Source organism: Corapipo altera, unplaced genomic scaffold (genome assembly GCF_003945725.1).
Source record: "Corapipo altera isolate COAL_440 unplaced genomic scaffold, ASM394572v1 107b, whole genome shotgun sequence".
Taxonomy (NCBI): Eukaryota; Metazoa; Chordata; class Aves; order Passeriformes; family Pipridae; genus Corapipo; species Corapipo altera.
The window spans coordinates 399,466-418,660 of NW_020884951.1; the positions used below are offsets into that span (position 1 = coordinate 399,466).

General features: G+C 52.5%; 1 protein-coding gene across 3 annotated transcripts in view; it reads left to right on the forward strand.

Annotated features, from left to right (window-relative positions):
• Positions 1-2,610: 2,610 nt before the first annotated feature.
• F8 (coagulation factor VIII) overlaps positions 2,611-19,195 on the forward strand; it is a 23,200-nt gene continuing 6,615 nt past the window's right edge. The window contains exons 1-17 of one of the 3 annotated variants that reach the window (XM_027663238.1): positions 2,611-2,704; positions 2,830-3,006; positions 6,645-6,769; positions 7,064-7,186; positions 7,644-7,856; positions 8,488-8,559; positions 8,909-9,016; positions 10,511-10,732; positions 11,004-11,238; positions 11,357-11,531; positions 12,489-12,582; positions 12,802-13,013; positions 13,301-13,451; positions 13,600-13,809; positions 14,904-17,634; positions 17,898-18,063; positions 18,881-19,087. In XM_027663238.1, coding sequence (XP_027519039.1) covers positions 2,855-3,006; positions 6,645-6,769; positions 7,064-7,186; positions 7,644-7,856; positions 8,488-8,559; positions 8,909-9,016; positions 10,511-10,732; positions 11,004-11,238; positions 11,357-11,531; positions 12,489-12,582; positions 12,802-13,013; positions 13,301-13,451; positions 13,600-13,809; positions 14,904-17,634; positions 17,898-18,063; positions 18,881-19,087 — 5,196 coding nt within the window. In that variant the 5' untranslated portion in view covers positions 2,611-2,704; positions 2,830-2,854. The other 2 variants (XM_027663240.1, XM_027663241.1) reach the window with 2 other exon arrangements.

Consider the following 19,195-nt stretch of genomic DNA (forward strand, 5'->3'; position numbering starts at 1 on the left):
CTCTTGTGGAACAAAAGCCACCTCCTTCCCAGCTGGGGACGCAGCTGCCCAGGGAGTAGAAGAGACAGAAAGCCTGAGACACAACAGGCCAAAAAAAAAAAAAAATAATCCTCGTGGAGAGAGTGTAACCCCACTCCTGTGAGGTTAACGGAAACCAGTGCGTGAGTGGGAGCAGGAGTGCAGGCAGCATGGGACTGATTGGGGAGCAGACACTGTTCTAGGAACCAACAATGCTGTTCTAGGAACTAACAGCATCACTCAGCTGCACTGATGTTCCACTAGCAAACATCCCACTGACAGGCAGGTGGGGACGTGTCAGGAATTGCGGCAATATTGCACGTATTTCCTGCACTGTCCTGATTAGGCTGGAGCAGTGTGTGCACACTCAGACCCGAGTGGTGGGGCAGCACGTCCCCGGACACACAGGCGTGATGTCCTGCACACACACAGCCCGTGGGGCCGGTGGCTGCTGCCCACTTACCAGGGCAAAAGCGGCCAACTAAAATAACTGCCATGACAAGGGAAAAATGGACAAGCTGAATGTGGTGCAGGGACACCTTTGGTCACTCCCTGGGGCAGCATCCTCAGGCTCAAGGCTTTGCCCCAGTGACAGGCTCTTGCTGGATCGTGTGGGCTCCAGGCTGGCATGCTCTGCTGAGGGGGAGCCAAGATCCCTTTGAATGTCCAGCTGTCCTTGGCATGCTCTGCTGCACACTGGCTCTCGTGTGCCTGCACAAAGCTACTCTGTCTGCAGCTAAGGCCAGGATCTGGGCCCCCTTCACAGGTTACTTCCAAGTGACCAGTTTCACACCTGGATTCCCTTTCCCACAGCCTTGAGTATCTCAATAATATTATTTTCTTTCTGGTCTCCTGGGGTAGACCTCATCTCTCCAGTTTACTCTGATATCTCTGGGTCAGGAACACGGACCTGCTTCCCTGTAGCTGAAAATGGTTAAACTCAGCAAGTCAGCACTTGCCAGTGTCACAACCATTAATTCCTGGCTGTGTACAGGCCCCTGCCACTGCAGCCTCCAAGGGACACTTTTCCACACAACCCTCTTACCTCCAGTACTGACTACTCTTCTAGTTCACTGCAGCAGGGCAGGTGATGCCAAGCACCCTGGGGCATCCCCAAGTGTGACACATCACTTATTTTGTCCCAAAATCCTTGCTGAAAAGAGTGGGGTGGATTGTTGATGACTAAGAAAAGGATCCCCAGGCTGGGCATGGAGCCAACCACTGGTGCTCGAACTGGAGGAAATGTGTTTCTTGCTGGCTTTTTGCCTCCCCAGGAGCAGGGTGGATGATGTGGGGGAAGCACTTTCTGCCCTGAGTCCTGGTGCTCTCTCTGCCAGCCCCTGGGTGAGCACAAGGAGTGGGGGCAGCCTCTTGGAAGGTTGGGGTTTAGTGTGGGGTGAGGGGGTTCCCCCCCGGCTCACCTTGCTGCTGCTGTGGGAGCTCTGGCCACACACAGATGCCCAGGATGGTTTTCCCCCTTGTGCCCCAGGCTGCCATAAGGAGAGTGGTGGGAAGAGAGTGGGTGTCCCCAGTGAGGTGGTGAGAACTGACCTTTCTGAGGGAGGGGGGTAGAGAGTGCTCGCTATGGACATGGGTTGCTCCTGCACAGTGAGCCTGTGGGACTGGGGTTCTCAAAGTTGTTCCCAGGCTATGCTAGGCTACGTGGGGCAGGGGGACATCAGGGAATGTGGTCCTGCATCTACTGGGATTGCCCCAGCTTCTGTCTCCTGTCCCATCCCCTACCTGTCCCATCCCCTACCTGTCCCACCTGCCCCATGCTAAGGATTCATGTCAGAGACCCTAAAACTCCCATCCCTCCCTTATCTCCACTGCCTCTCTCCATTTCCAGTCACCAAGACCTGTCACATGGATGCTTCTGCACAAACTGGGACTGTCACCAAAGGGGTCACCACCCCTGGTGCACTCCTGCTCTCTTGCAACTTGATTTATGGGACATTTCCACACCTCACTCTCCCAGTGGATGCTGGGACTATCTGGGGCGTTCCTCCTCATCTTCCTGCCTTCGTGAGCCAAGGGACAACCATGTGCCAGTGCATGTGCCTGAGCACACGTGTGTGCATCGAGGGGGGAAGGGGATTTCCTGGGCTTTTAAAAAGAGGTGTTGAAAATTTGTGAGTAAAATGAAAGAAATTTGCAAAAACATTTCAGTGCCAGCTTCTCTGAGCTGCAGGACCCTGGGAGGGGAGAAGAAATGTGAGGTGAAGCTGGTGGGAAGGGGATTCCCTCGGATCACCCCAACCCTCTCCCTCCCACGTGGCTTGAAGTGAAGTTGTGTGGCTAAATCATCACTGCCTGGGGTGAAGGGATCCCGGGGACGGGGATAACCCCACGTATGTACGTGCGTATGTGCATCCCTGGCAACCCACTCTCCTCAGTGGTGACAGAGAAGGTGAGACCAGGCAGAGACCACACCTAAATTCTGCTTCCTCTGCAACCCTCCCTTTCCTCATCTTGCTCCCAGACACGGGCCAGGACACGGAGCCAGCTGAGTCCTGCAGCGGAACTTACCGCTGTGCTTGCCCTCCCTTTCCTTTTGTTTTTTCCTCTCCTCCTGTCACTGCCAGAGGAAAAGTGGGAGAGTCCATCACTCACACACTGCTCTTTGCACTAACCTGCTCAAGAGATTCCTCTCCTGACATCTTTGAGAAACTCTCCAGTGCTCTGAGTGAGTCTGTGGGTGCTGGCTTTAAATCATCATCTCCTGTGGATTACAACAGCTGGATGTGAAGATAAAGGCTTTTCTCTCCTCTTTCCTTTCTCGTTCCTTCCTTTTCACTTTTCCACCTGAAGTCAGAGCAGTTTCCAGCCACGAGGCATGATGCTGGCAGGAGCCCTGTGCAGCCTCCTACTCCTCTGCCTGGTTGAGGAGGGCACCAGCAAAGTCAGAAGATACTACATTGCTGCAGTGGAAACCGCCTGGGACTACACACACAGCAACCTGCTGTCCGTGCTGCAAGCTCCTACAGGGTAAAGCTCTTTCTATTGCAACTCTGGAACTCTGCTCTGGGTGTTCTCCCACCCTGTCTTGGACTGCACTGCGAGCTTGGGTCCAGGCAGGTACATGGGGGGAACTTGGCAAGATGGGTGCACTGAGCTGCTGGCACAGCTGGGAAGGGGTGGTGTGATGGGGAGTCACTATGTGCAGCCCCAGAGGGGGGACTGGTGGAATTGAGAAAGAGAGAGAGAGGGGATACCTGCTCTGCACTGCTGTTCTGCATTGCTTTATATTAATGCCATTTGCCTGTGACCCTTTAAAGGCTGTGTTAGGAACCAAGATCTGGTGTTCCAGCCTGTGCTTTCCCTTCTGCTCTGCATCATGGGAGCTCTGGGGAAATGTGAGGGGAGATGGGGACCTGTGCCTCCCTGCCTGGGGACTGCAGAGGAAGGTTGACTGTGTCCCCCTCAGAGCAGCAAAGGCTTTTGACTGTGTCTGCCCGTGGTAAAATCCAGATTTAGTTATTTACATCTCTGTGTACATTATGTTGCTGGGGCTGAAATTTTTCCTTAAGGAACTGAAAATAATTTGTAGTGTTTGGGCAAAGAACAGTGTTTGTGCACAGTGATAAGAGGGAGGAAGGCATGGTGGTTTTGCCCATCTACTTTGGAGAAGGAAGGAAAAGTGGCAGTTGCATTGCTCAGGCATCAGGATGGTGTCTGGAGACACAGCTGGCTGGCACACACGTGGATGTGAACGGGCTGTTCTGAGCTCAGCATGAGGAGTGGAGCTGGATGGCTTCATCCCCTGTGGGTCAAGCTGTGCCCATTCCCTCTGTCCTGCAATATCAGCCCATGGCCCCCTCTCAGACCCACACTGGCTAGAGCAGTGGTGAGCTGTGGTCAGGCACTGGAAACCAGGATCTAGGGATGAGCCAGGTCAGCCTGACCAGCTGCTGTAGTCACCGTGTCCGAGTTATGTTGGTTTTCCCCCCATTGGTTACTTCAATAGGAAAATTGCGCCCAACACCCCCCACTTTACTAATCCCCCCTACCTTGCTTTCACTGATATTACACTATGGTAAGATGATGACTTCACTCACACTGTTAATTCAGCCCTGTGGCTTTCCATTTCAGCACTGGCTTTAGTGATGCACTCAAGCACTGTTTCTGACCCAGGAGTGACTCAGGGACCTGTCTCTGCCTGGGAATAAGCAGGGCATTGGCAGTAGTCTGAGGTCACTTGTCCTTCTCTGAAACAGGGGAAGATAACTTTGGCTTTCTCAGAGCGATTTGATTGTGTGTTCCACAGCAGGGAGGCAGAGTATTCCTGGGCAGCGCAGGCTCCTGGGGAAGCCATGGTGGGAACCAGGGCTTGCTCTTCATGGCTGTTCCCAGCTGGATGACAGAGCCTTTTCCCTGGCCCTGTAGACTCAGCCCAGTTCCCCAAAATGTGGGGAGGGCATAGAAAATCAGCCAGACTGGGGAGAAGGGAGACTCAGGAGTGAGCCAGGAAAGCATGGTAGGAGCAGAGCTGCCACTGGAGCTGGGTTGTCTCCGAGCTGTGTATGGGGTGTTTTCTGCTCCACCCATTCTCCCTCATGGTACCAGCATCTCATGGAAACTCCTAAAGGTGCATCTCCAGGCAGGACCTCCAAAATCCTTGTATATATGCAGTGGTTTCTCTGGGATGCTTGTAGAAAGCTCTGTCAAACTAATGGGCTGTGGCACACCAGCCCAGAGCTGCTTACGCCTTCCCCGTGATTTCAGTTTTTCTTCCTCCCAAACACAGCCCTTTCAGCAGGGTTGGAGCCAGAACCAACACATTCTGCAACAGCCCTGGGGATCTCAGCTCAGACTTGGAGCTGGTGGACACGTAGCAGCCTATTCCTGAGCGCCTCGGCAGCGCAGGATGTCCCCCAGCTCCAAGAGATGAACAGATAGTGTGGCTAACAATGCTGATCCAAGGAGCCAGAAACTTATCTCCCTGCCTCAGCTTCAGCTGCCCTTTGGGAAGGAAGTTCACGGGGACCCCAAGTGCAGACGACTGGCCAGAAGCAGTTGGATCAGCTGTCCCTGTGCTGAACTCTGCCTCCTCATCCCCTGTGGGCTCTGCCATGCCAGCTGGGACCCAGCACTGAGCTTTGTTGTCACTAAGTCTCCTCCCAGCCATGTCCCTGCATGCCAGCAAAATTCCCCTGGCTCCAGAGAGTTTCTGCCTTGTTTAATGCAGAATTAGCAGGACCAGACCCTCATATCTCAGGGAGGCATTTTCAAATCTGGGCTTTCTGCGAGTTAGAGATTAAGGCAAAGCTTCCCGGCAGTGGACAGCTGAGTGCCAGCAATCCTGCAGCACAACTACCTCCCAGTGTGGGGACACCCTGGAGAGCAAAGATGGGTCTGAACCCTGCTGTCATTGAGCCAGGAATGATAATGGTTTGTAGGCAAAGTCATCTGAATGCAGTGACACTGCTCACTGGGGCTGTGTCTGCTGGGGGCCTCCTGCCATCCTGGTGGGAAAGGCAGGAGCTGGATGGGTGTGTGGTTTTTGTGGGCATCCATCCTGCTCTGCCCCTGGGATGGGAGCACCCTGCTCTCTCCACAGCACCCTCCAGCTGCAGGTGGCTTATAGCCAGTGGTGTGAGAGTGAGTGTGTGTTGACTTTTCCTAAATTTGAATCACTCTGTCTCCTTCCTCTTCTGCTTGAGCAAGAATCACAAAGGGAAACACCGCTGGAATGAAGGCTTAGTCAGAGCAGGAGAGCAACCCTCCCTGCTTCTTAAGTGGGAAGAAAATACCACCTGGCTTTTGCTCCAAACAAAACAAGACTGGAAGTAGTCTCCGTGGTTACTGGAAATGGTCTCAGTCCTGAGGCTGATAAGTCAGCTTCTCAAATCCTTGAAGAAATTCATGGCTTTGTTATCCTGATAAATGTGCTGGATTCCTTCTGGAAAATGAATTTGTTAAGCTGCTTACAAATAGAAAGTGGCCAGCAGAGATGAGTGGGATGTGAAATACATTCAAAGCTCTTTCATCTTCCTGCTGTGAAGCCTATTTTTCAGGGGCTGGCTGTAAATCCCAGTTTGGGCAGAAAAGAAACAAATGTGGGGACGTTACTCAGACACAGAGCAATCTGCCATGACCTGCCATGCAGCCCAACACAGTCTGTTTCCTGGGGGGAGCTGGGGGGCACGTTACAGTTATATATGATGTGATGTGTCAGCCACACCTGAAGGGGATGGGATGGGAGGTGGCTGCATGGCAGAGGCCACTGTGGCACTGCTGTTGCAGCACTTCCAGTGCTCTGTGTGTCGCTGGCTGGAAAGCACAGAGCTGGACAAGGCTGGAGGCAGGAGACTGGCAGCAGTGCTGCTGCTGTGCCCTCTCCCAGCTGCAGCTGGGTACGGCGTTGTGCCTGTTGCCCCAGTGTCTTCTTCCATCATGACTAACACCATGACATGAATCACTGCCATGTTGTCACCCCTGACCCGAGCAAACCACTTCCAATCACACCTGGGGATTGTCAGGAAATCCAAAGGACACAACAGGGTGAGCAATCCCTGGGGCTGGCACGACACAGCAAGCTGCTGGGAAGGGGAGGAAGAGGATGGCTCTTACCCATCCCTGGATGGGGCTGTGCAATCAGCCTTGGCTTTTCCTTCCTCCTGCAGCATTTCGGGGAACGCAGGCCCACGGCCCCCCACACCTGGTGTCCCTCCCCGCTACAGGAAAGCTGTGTTTGTGGAATACCCCGATGCCTTGTTCATACAGCCCAAGCTCAAGCCAGCGTGGATGGGTAAGAAACAGCGTGGTGAGCCCTCGCTCTCCCTGACAGCGACCAAACTCATCCTGGTTTGGGTGCTGGCAGCCCTTCAACCAGGATTAGGGAAGCACCTGGGTAGAGTCCCAGTGTGGCAGAGCTCCTGGGGATGCACAGAGCCTTGCTGGAGCCAGAGCAGTTGATGCTGCCGTGCTACACGAGGGACAGCCGCTAACTGTGCAGGTGGAAAGTCAGGACTCTCTGGGGTTCATGGCAGGCTGTGAGCTGCCTGATCCCAGCTGCCTGACCTTGTTGTCTTCCTTCCTTCAGGTCTGCTGGGCCCCACCATCCGAGCAGAAGTCTATGACACGGTGGTCATCACGTTTAAAAACCTGGCCTCCCGCCCCTACAACCTCCACGCCGTCGGGGTGTCCTACTGGAAGGCGTCGGAGGGTGAGTTGGGCAATGGCCACGTGCTGCAAGCCTTTGTGTAGCACCTCCTGCTCTGCCAGGTGTGTGTTTCTCCCTGACCCTCCTATTCATGTCCCTCTACGAGGACAGATGGTCACAGAGCCTGGGGGAACAACATGACCAAGCCCAGCCCAGAAATGAGCTGAGATGAGCAAACCTCTATCAGTTACACAGGTAACAGATAGGTTAAACCTGAGGTTGGATGTTTAGGGCCAGGAAGACTGTGCTGTCCAGCATCAGGACAGGTGGTGGATCCACAGCTCAACAAGTGAGCTCTGCTCACTGCCCTGAAACAAGCCACTGCCTGTGGGAGTCAGTCTGGCTCCAGGGGCTGGGATGGAGGGGAACTGTGCTCTGGGTTGGAGGAAGAGGCATTTCTGTAGCCATGGTGTGTTGGGGATGAACCTCCAGTGACATCTGGCCATTTCTTTGGTTTTAGGTGCAGGGTATGAGGATGAGACCAGCCAGACAGAGAAGGAGGGTGACAGGGTGGATCCTGGGAAGACACACACATACATCTGGGAAATCCAGCAAAACCAAGGTCCAACAGAGGATGACTCAGCATGCCTGACTCACTCCTACTCCTCCAACACCAACAGCGTGAAGGACATCAACTCTGGTTTGATTGGAGCCCTTCTCGTGTGCCGACCTGGTAAGGGCAGCACATGTAATGTGTAAGGATGGAGACAGGTCACAGGGCTTTGTCAGAAGAATTAGAGGGAAGTTTGTATCAGCCAGGGTTCAGGATCAGGTAGGAGAGGGGGAGGATACCTGGGACACTGCCTGCTCCACAGTACCTATGCCTGCTCTCCTTCCTTTCTTCCTTCAGTAAGCATGGAGGTGATGAAAACCTGACTGTTATTATTTGCTGGGCACAAGAAGTGTGACTGGAGTAAGACTGGTCATCCCTGGTTGAGACACATCCTGGAGGTAGTTGTCCAGACCCCTCAGTAGTCACTGGAAATGAGTGGGCACGAGTCACCTCCTCGCAGGGCACTGTCTGCAGGTTCCACTGACTCACCAGGAGCAGTTTCTCCACTGAGTGGAGTCAAAGGGAAGGCAGCAAAAACTGACCTTTTAATGCCTTCTGGGGGCAGCTGCCTCTCAACCATGGGCTTTTGGGGACAGCAAGGCTGGAAACAGGGCTATGGCAGTTGTGAGACGTGACAAAATCAAACCACAGCCTGGCCTTGATTTACCAGTTCTTGGAGGACACAAAGGGAATTCCCTGGGGAGCCAGGCATGGTGCTTGCTAACCTGATCCATCCCGTTGCATCTCGCAGGGACTCTGGTGAGCGATGGGAATGAGGATGTGCAGAACGAGTTTGTGCTGCTCTTTGCAGTGTTCGACGAAGGTAATGACTGATTGGCTGTGTCAGACCCTGAATTCAGCCTGGGGTGTTTGCTTTGACCTGGTGTGAGCACAGCTGCTCAGCACCCACACCTCCTCCCAAGGGCTTGAGCCTCCCATCCAATGCAGTCCTGACATTCCTTCTCTTCCCCAGGTGCAGGGAGCTTGCAGCCCCCCCACCTCCGCCATCCCATGCCCTGACCTTGTTCCCATCACACAGGCTAAAGCTGCAGGGGGGTCATGCCCTGTCACATGCAATGGTCACCACCATATCCATGCAGAGCCATTTCTCTTTGAAGTTTTCTTTGAAACGCTCTCAAGTGAAAGCTGACTGCATCCTCTTCTCTCCACAGGGAAAAGCTGGTACTCTGAGCCTGGCTCCCCTGCAGCTCCTCAGCCCCAGGCTCACAACAGGACAGAGCTGCACACCATCAATGGCTACATCAATGGCTCACTGCCTGGTGAGTCCTGGTGGCCAGGGACAGGGATGGAGGGCATGGAATGTGGAGCCAGGTCTGTAACCTCGAAACAGCTTGTGAAAGGGTGTGAGAAATTTCCAGGTGATGGATCTGTTATGCTGTGTTCACCCTAGAGGGACTATTACACTTCAGCTCCTTGATCTACTTTGCCCCTTTACAGTGGAGCAGGAGCTGTTTCCAGCTGTCTGTGTTGCCACACCTCTTTGGAGGTCTCAAGGAGCAGTGCTGGAAGCAAAGAGTTTCATCTTTTGTAGCCCTGTGAGTAAGGCTGGAGGTAGCATTGAAGGGAAATTTCAACTCTCACTAAAAAACCTCTGTGGGATTTCAGGAATAGAACCACAGAATCATTTAGGTTGGAAAAGTCCAACCATGAACCTAACAATGCCGAGTCTACCACTAAACCATGTCCCTAAATTGCCACATATACAAGGCTTTTAAATACCTAGGCAGCCTGTTCCAGTGTTTGACAACCCTTTCAGTGAAGGCATTTTTCCTAATGTCTGACATAAACCTCCCCTGGTGCAACTTGAGGATATTTTCTCTTGTTTCTACAACAGTCCTTGTGGATCCGTGGAGCTTAAGGGCTGAGTAGATCTCATTGTCAGCTACTGTATCTGCACAGTGGGTTTTCTCTGGAGAAGGTATCCACCTCCACCCCCAGCACACCCCTCTCTGGATGTGGGATCTGGCCTGAGAGGTGTCTGATGGAGAGCTGGAAACAGAGCTGAGGGCCTCAGGGTGGAACCTCCACCCAGTTTCCTCTCAGGTCCCTGGGATCTGTTCCAGTCGCCTTTGCACTCAGTGCCAAAAACAAGTGCTTAACTCTGTATTTGTCTTTTTTTGGCTTCAGCTTCCAGGAACTTGTTATTCACTTTCCTGCTAGATTACAGAGCCCTTCAGCACACATCAGTTTCTCCCCAAGAAAATATTTTTAAAATACGGTCAAATTCTTTCCCATTTCCTAAGCACACTGAGCTCTTTGAGTGTCTCTGAGGAAGGAATTTTCTCCAGCTCTCAGATAATCCTGGCGACCTCCCTCTGCCCTTTGTGGTATTTCAGCTGCTGCTGGGGATGTGCTGCAGCCTTGCCTCAGATCCATTATTTTAGTGTCAGTTTTGCCAGTGTTGTGATCAGAAAAATGATTCTACTTTCCAGTTCCAAATTTCCCTATTTATAGAGTCAAAGAGCACATCTATGTCTTTTGCCACTGCATCCTACTGTGAGGTCCTATGAGCACACCTCCCAAAGGCCTTGTCAAAGTGCCCCCCTCTAGTCTTATCTCAGGAGGGATGATGAGTCTTGTGCTTCTGTTTTGCTCAGACAGTCCACGCTCATGTGTGAACAGCTTGAAGCCAGCACCTTGAAGGGCATGGGATTCTAGTCAGCTGTGTCAGACTCTGAGTCCATGACACCAAGAGTGGGAACAAGGGGTAAACACAGTGCTGACTCCTGGGTGCTTTCCTTGTCTCCTGGTAGGTCTCACACTGTGCCTCAAGAAGCAGGTCCACTGGCATGTGATCGGGTTGGGCTCTGGGCCAGAAGTCCACTCCATCTTCTTTGAAGGCCACACATTCCTGGTGAGAGGCCACCGTCTCAGCAGCCTAGAAATCTCCCCCGCCACATATCTCACAGCCCAGACCATGCCAGGAACAGCTGGCTGGTTTCGGATGTTCTGCCAGATACTGTCCCATCAGCAAGGTAACCTCATTCTACAAGAGCTCGGGGGAAAAGAAGTTCAGGGGATGGCCCAGGCTCAGGGTTCTGTGCAGTGCTGCAGCCCCAAGGCCCCTCCTGCTCCACAGTGCTATATCCAGCTGCAATCTGGTCCATGACCTGATGGCAGGAGTTGACCCATGTGATGGCCCATTTTATGGGACAGTAGTGGAGAGGATCTCTCCCAAGCAGAGCCTGGGGAATGCATGCCTGTAGCACCAATGTGACCCTTTCTGCCTGGCCTGTCTGAACCCAGCTGGCATGGAAGCCCTTGTGAAGGTGGAGGAGTGTCCTGTGGAACGCCTGTTGAGGATGGGGATGCTGTCAGATGAGCCAGAGGACATGGATTACCCTGGAGAAGAGGAGGAAACTTTTCATGTGATCCAAGTGCGCTCTTTTGCCAAAGACAAGCCTGTGACCTGGACTTACTACATTGCAGCCGAGGAAATGGACTGGGACTATGCTCCTGTGAAACCAGTGTCTCTGGACAGGTGAGAGTGGGCATGTGTCTCCACTGTCCCTGGAAAGCTTGAGCGATGGAAGGCTTTGCTCTGTTTCTGACAGTGTCCCACATGTGACTGTTTGCTCTTTCTCTGCCTTTGCCTGCAGAAACATCTCGAGCCTGTACCTGGAGCCCGGCCCTCAGCGCATCGGTTCAAAGTATAAGAAGGTGGTGTTTGTGGAGTATGAAGATGCAACCTTCAAGAAGCGCAAGGTGTCAAATCAGCTTGACAAGGGAATTCTGGGGCCTGTCATTAAAGGAGAGGTTGGAGATCAGTTTATGGTAAGAGACATACTGCTTTCCACCAACAGGGACTGCAAGGGGAAACTTCAAAGCTTGGTGCTGTTCCTATAATTGGAACTACTACCTGGTTTGTGGCTAACATGTGGCAGAAGTCCTTGGGGTGCCTTCTCATGTTTGGTAATGTCCAAAGCTCACCAGAAAGGCAGATGTTACTGGTAGCTAAAGCTAAATACTCTCAGTAAGATCAGCAGAGATACACAGGATATGGCCCAGTTCCTTTGCTTGCAGGTGTCTTAGTATTTGTGTGAATTAATCCATGACCTAGCATCTTCCTCTGAGGCAAGGGTGTCCTCTCATCCTCCACTCTTCTCCATCTGTTTGTTGTTACCTTACAGTATTGGGGGCTGTCACTTGTGCCTCCCCAAGTGCCTCTACTTATCACTTGACTTCTTTGCTGCTAGGAGGAATGGGATAGTTTCCATGATCTTCACATTTCTACTCCCTCCCTTGGGTTCCCTGTGCAGTTGTGGGCATGTTGCAAAGCCCTGACAGAGCTATTTAGAGAAATAAATGAAGGGCTTCATGCAGTGAAGTGGAGAGTACTTCAGAGCTGTTTGCTGATGTGCATATTTAGTGTCCTGGTCCTCTGAGGCCTTCTGGATTGACCTCTTCTGGTCGTATGGTTCTTCTGACTTGTATATAAAGTAACAAAAAAGACAGACACTTTCTCTTTAATAAATCTGATATTTTCATACCCTCCCTAAAATGATCACCTCCCAGAAAAATGGACAGTATAGACTGACCATGGAGAAACAGTAGTTTCTTCTATTCTGACTTTGTGGTGCCACACGTCTGTGTTCCTCGCTGCTGATCCTTGGCAGGCAGCCCATCCCAGGGCACCCCTGCCCAGCATTTCCCTCCCTCACTAAGGGCAGCCTCAAGGGTTCACAACATTCAGAAATCATTAAACATTCCTGCTGGCTGTGCTCATTTCAGATCGTGTTCAGGAACCTGGCAAGCCGACCGTACAACATCTACCCTCATGGCCTCACCAGTGTCAGGCCATACTATGCCAGGAAATCCTCTCAAGGTAAAGCATGTTCCTCTGCATCCTCCCCCAGTCCCTGGGTCTGCTTTGGCCAGATCAACTTTCCATATAGCCAGTATGCCCTCCTGGAGTGGGCATGGTTGGCTCACTATGCAACTTGTGGGCAGGAAGCCTTTCTGAGCTCTTCTAAAAAGGGGGATCACCCCTTGCAGGAGCAGCCCAGGCTTAACTCATCTGCTCTTGGGTTCTGTGTGTTGCCAGTCAAAGATGTGAAGGACATTCCTATCCCCCCTGGCCAGTCGTTCACCTACAGCTGGAGCCTCACCCCTGAGGATGGGCCAACGCAGGCAGATCCTCGCTGCCTCACCCGTTTCTACTACAGCTCCATCGACCCCATCCGAGACACAGCCTCGGGCCTGATCGGGCCCCTCCTGATCTGCTTCAAGAAGTCCATGGATCAGAGGGGAAATCAGGTGGGTCCTTCCTTTGTTGCCTCAACTGCCAAGCTGAAAGGCTGGAATAAATGTAGTGGGTGAAACCAAATTTGTCTGTCCTGTTCTCTTCAACCCTACCATCAGTCCCAATTCCTCTGCCTTCCCCATCCTCCCTTGCATACCCCTTTTCTCAAACCTGGACCTTAACTCCTGCGAAATAGTGGTAAACTCTTCCCCATTCACCCAGGCTAAGACCTGACAGCTACACTGGGCCCTGGGGGTGCTCTGATCAGACAAGGAATAGTTTCTTCCCTCTCCCTTTCCAGATAATGTCAGACAACACGAGGTTGGTGCTGTTTTCAGTCTTTGATGAGAACCACAGCTGGTACCTGGAGGAGAACATCAGGAGGTTCTGCTCTGACCCAGCCCACGTGGATACCCAGGACCCACAATTTTATGCCTCCAATGTGATGCACAGTGAGTACTGGGCCAGGGGCTGCCTGCAAAGCCCCAGCAGACAGAGGCTCATCCCTGCCCCAGGGAATGAGCAGGGGACATGCAGCAGCTCAGCAGCCATGGGGGGAATGGGGTCCTCATGGAATGTTTCACCTCTGCCTTCTTCCAGCTATTAATGGCTTTGTATTTGACAACCTCCAACCAAAACTCTGCCTGCATGATGTTGTGTACTGGTATGTCCTGAGTGTTGGGGCACAGACAGATTTCCTCTCCATCTTCTTCTCCGGAAACACATTCAAGCGCAACATGGTCTTTGAGGACGTGCTTACCCTCTTCCCATTTTCTGGAGAAACAGTCTTCATGAGTTTGGAAAAGCCAGGTTAGTAACATGGGCTATTCTATAAACCATGGGCTGTGCTATCAACCATCACAGCAGAGATCAGTGAGCACCTCCAGCCAGTTCTTTGGTACCTGATTGCATTTTGAGAGGTCTGAGAGCAAAAGGAACTCTGGAACATCCTGGAACAGCAAAGTGAGAGGCAATGACTAAATATTTCAAAGTCTAAATTAAATAAATTAAATTACTGTGCTTTACTTCATTAACAGGGTGTGTTAAGGTCACACGTGCCAAGGCTAGCTGCAGTAACTTGAGCCTGGTGGACATTTACAACCTTGGCTCCAAGCTCGGAGGTCAGGAGGAGTGGCAGTGCTGTCCTGGCTATGGGTTCAGCTGCTAGTCACAGCAGTTATCTCCACACCTTTGCAAGGACAGAAATCAGAGCCATGGGGAAGTCCTAGAAGAGATTTGCTCCAGAGTTCAGTTACATTTCCCCCCACTCAGCATTTTTCCTTAGCGTTTGCAAAAGCAGTGCTGTCAACCATGTCTTCACTCCCAGAGGAAACACAGGATTTACCATGTGATTGCAAACACTGATATGATGGTCATGAGCACTGCTCCCTGAGCCAAGCTGTCAGACACCCCAGGAAGTGTTCTAAAAGCCAGCCAAGCATTGCATCCGTTCGAGTTCTGGTATTTGCCTGCTGCTCAGAAGCAGAGAAGCAGCTCGGCCAGCAGCAGGTGACAGCCCTCTTCAGTGTCAGAGCCCAGTTATCACTCACCTCACCCACTCTGGGTGCCTGATTGCTGCAGGGAGCAAACACATTGACCAGGGATGTGAGCAAGAGGCAGCTTCTCATTTCTCTCTCCTTCAGTGGGAGAGGTATGGCGACTGTGTTTGGGAGAGAGGTGTGTTTGGCAGCACTGGTATGTCTTTGGGGGTGGATTATGGTGATGGTGCTGCAAGTCCAGCTGTAAGATACTCTAGGGACTATGAAAACACAAAATCACTACCAGGAACCAGAGACTGCTTGAAAATATAGGTTGCACTAGCAAGGGAGCAGCATGGGGTGGCACCTCTTCTGATTTCCCACTGCAGTGAGCTGATGGTGTCCTCTTGTCCTCTCTTGAGACAGGTGTCTGGACACTAGGGTGCCTGAATCCTGATTTCAGGGACCGAGGGATGCATGCCAAGTTCACGGTCTCAAAGTGCCAGTATGAGCAATACCCTGAAGAGGAGGATTATGTGTATGCAGATGAGGAGCAGGACACCTTTGAACTCCAACCCAGGGGCTTCTCTGAAACAAAGAGGTGGCACAGGCCATGTGTGAACAAGCAACTGAGCAACATCACCTCTTCCAGCAATGAGACAGAGAAGACAGGATTGTGCTTGACAGAACCCAGACCTGGGGCCCTCCTGAGCAGCAGCAGGACTTCTGATCCCTCTTCCAATGACACATCAACATTTTTAGGAATGATGCCAAATCCCCCTGATATTTCCATGTCTTCTTCAGAGACGAACTATGAGCCAGTGTCCTATGAATCCTTCCTGGAAGATGAAGAATCATCAAAAATCATCAGCCAGGGTGAAGGATTTGGAGCTGTCCCACCTGAAGAACCCTTAGTGAGTGTCAATGGAAGGGTCCATGGTACTGTGAGTTCAGAAGAAGGTCAACAATGGCTGCACCAAGCCATGCCAGCTCCAGAAGATGCTCCGGCAGGAACGAACGTGAAAAAAATCTCAGAGGTGCAGGAGCCAGTAAAAAGGACGATGGTCCAGCCTGGTGGTATGAGAGAAATCCTGGAAGCAGAGCCTCAAAAGGCAACTACTCATGCAACAAGCCTCTGGGACTCAATTGCTGCAAGCAAATCTCCTCTTCAAGAGAGCAGGAGCTCATTTCACCAGAATGACCTGGAGCACAACCTGAGACTTCAAGACATGTCTTCACAGGGTGCTGAGGACAAGTTGCTGAGAGGGGTTGATAAAATATCCTTTAATCTATATGACTCAGAGGAGACAATCAATACAAAACCAGCTTCAAATATTGATCATAACTTTTCCTCCACACTGACAAATTCTTCTACATCTTCAGATGAGACAGAACATAACAGGACTTTTCATGCTGTAGCTCACAGTCACACCATAGAAAGCAATTATTCATCAAATGATCTAGATGCTAGGCTAGAAAAAAGACCTGACAAAGTGATTTCACAGCACTTTTATGAATCCTTAGAAGAGAAAAATGCTTCTTTCTCAGACAAACCTGTACAAGAAGAAATCTTCACAGAGGAGAGTAACTCCTTGCCTGCAGAAAGTGGCAGAGAACAAGAAGCCCGTGAACTTGCCAAAGGCACAAGCCTTCTAGACACCACTTTTGCACAGACCAATGACCTTGAGCCTTCCAACTACATAATGACAGAAGAGAGGGATGAAGTAATCTTGGAGGACGTGTTTCAGGATAATACAGCCCCTAAGGAATTATCAGAGCAGGACAGTATTGCCTTTTCCGAATCGAATGTTGTGGTCAATGACACAAGGCCATTCCCAAACGGTTTCTTAAAGACCCGTGAGCAGTTTCTGGGACACAGAGCTCCAGCCACAAGCATGAGTGGCCCTGACTGGAGACCTCGACCAGCCAGGTCACTGGGGAGCAGAGGCTTGGTGCATGGTCTGGGTCTTCCTAACACCAGGCAGCCCAGCAGCAGGAAGCCCCTCTCTGATGTTAAGAGAGCAGAGCAGGATCTGGCCAGCCAGACCCCTGAGACAGCAGTGAATAAGAAAGCCCCAAAGGTGTGTGGACCTCATTCTCCTTTTTGCAGCACTCGCTTCAAAAAGAGGTCCCTGATATCAAGTGACACCTTGCCTGAGGTGATGGTGGCCCAGCAAAGCCTGGAAGAAAAATCCAACATGGTTGAGAGGAGACTACCCCCAGGTAGAGATGCTCTGCAGGCTGATGAGGTGTCTCCTGAGGGGAGGCCAAGCACAGATGGGGGTGCACAGAGCAGCAGTGAGGGGGTCCAGCACGGCGGACGCTCCTTGCCCACACGAGGAGCAGTGGGGACTGAGGTGACAGTGGCAGGAAGCAGCCTAGAAATGCAGGTTGCTGCTGAGGCTGCAGACCTGGCTTCCAATTGGGACCCAGTCTCCCTGGGGGCAGCAGCGTACACGGGGGGCTTGCAGAGCCCAGCTTTGGCCGAGCTGCAGCCAGGCAGAGCTGCGGTCTGGGACGCTCCTGGGAGCGAGCAAGCTCAGGGGAGAAGCAGGATGGAGGAAGAGACAAACTCTGTGGAGCAGCTGGGTCAGTTCAGTCCTCAGCCTCAGCAGATCAAGGCCAATGCCACAGAGGATTACATGCCTGAGAGAACGTCTGGGCAAACCTCAGAAGAAATGCCTATGAAACCAGCCTTGAGAGAGAACTGCTCGCTGTCTCCAAGTAATCCCCCTCACAATGACACTGCCAAAAAAGCAGCCCAATATGTGCAAGACAGTCCTCATCGATGCCAGGTGCTCGGTGGGGAAGATGTCCTCAGAGAAGCAGGGAAGAGAGGGGCCCAGGGCCTGGGAGAGCCCAAGGAGGATGGTGAAAGCAACAGCATATCTGGGGAGAGGGACCATAGCTCAGGACATAGGGAGGAACCAGCTCTGAACAATGGGAGCAATTCCAGCCCCTCAGGGCCAAAGGCTGCCAAGTCAGACTACGACGAGTACAGTGACACAGAGGAGACCATGGAGGATTTTGACATCTACGAGGAAGATGAGCACGACCCACGTTCCTTCCAGGGGGAGGTGCGGCAATACTTCATTGCAGCAGTGGAGGTGATGTGGGAGTATGGGAACCAGAGACCCCAGCACTTCCTAAAAGCAGCGTAAGTGTGATCGTCCCTCATGTTTTCCTCCTGCACTGCATGGCATGGCTTGATGCACGAGCTGGCATGTGCTGGCAGGCAGGATCACGGGTCTATATAGGTACAACCCAACCAAGCAGCCCAGGGGGAGGATGCTCCCAGCACCTCCCCTCCACCCTGGGGACTTCTGGAACAACAGAAACATTGAGCTTCCTTGCAAATGTATCACCCCTGCCCTGCAGGGACTGTATCACCTGACTTACTTACCTACCCTACCCCCACAGGGACCCCTGGAGCAGCAGGAGGAAGAATTCCTGGAGATACCGCAAGGTGGTTTTCCGGGAGTACCTGGATGATTCTTTCACACGGCCAGCGCAGCGGGGAGAGCTGGATGAACACCTGGGCATCCTTGGGCCATACATCAGGGCAGAAGTTGAAGATGTCATCATGGTGAATTGAAAGTTCCTGTTTCCTACAAAACCATAAATCCCCCCACTGCTGTCTGTGCTCAGCCAGAGTGGATGCTGAGGTGGGCCTGCAGGCTCTGCAATGCCCACGGATTAATCTTCAGGGCCCAGGGTCTGGAGCTGCTGGCATGTGGATGGCACCAGACTGGGGGGCAGAGCCACCATTCAGAGGGACCTCAGTGGCTGGAAGGCCAGCAGGAACCTCAGAGTTCAGGTGCAAAGCCCTGGACCTGAGACAGACCCAGTCTCTGCAACAGCACAGCCTGAGCAGCTCCTGGGCTCCATGTGGAGCCTTTTGGGTGAAGGGGTTGTAGAAAGCAGGGCTCAGTACAGCTTTTTCAGATGCTCTGTGTGAGGGCAGACTTGGGCTTCCTGTACCACCAAAGGTCCTTCAACACCCACTTAAGAAAGAGGTGGAAGGCTCTTCACTGGGCTCAGGACTTGTGTGCCTGGATGAGTTGCCCAGTTCTCAGGAAAATCTCCATCAGGATGGATTCAGCGCCTTTGGGCTCCAGAGAGAGTGGTGTAGCTGATCTTGCTCCCACTGAGCAGGGAGAGGGCCTCATCCTGCTGGCATGACCGGGATGAGCTTTCCAGTGGGGATCACACTGCACAGCCACAGCTCGTAGTTCAGCAGGGGTTGGCCACTGTGTGGGGACCAGGTGGGGATCTGGGCACCAGGGACTTGGCTGCCTCCTTCCCATCATCTGGCTGGGCCCACCCCCAGGGTCCAGGGCACCCTCATGGCTGCATGCAGCCCCCTCCCACACTGCTTTTGCTTTGCCTTCCCTCCGGTGCAGGTCACGTTCAAGAATCTGGCCTCACGACCCTTCTCCTTCCACTCCACACTGACAGCCTACGAGGAGCTGCAGGGCACAGAGCAGCAGGGTGGGGTGGTACAACCTGCTGAGGTCCGGAAGTTCTCCTGGAAAGTCCTGCCCCAGATGGCACCCACCATGCAGGAGTTCGACTGCAAGGCCTGGGCTTACTTCTCCAATGTGGACCTGGTAGGTGGGAGCCTGCTCCATGGGGCATCCCAGGAAGGAGAGATGGTCAGCACTCCTGAGTCCTGGCTGTGTGGTTGAGACATTTCCTATAGGGCTGTGCTGAAAGCA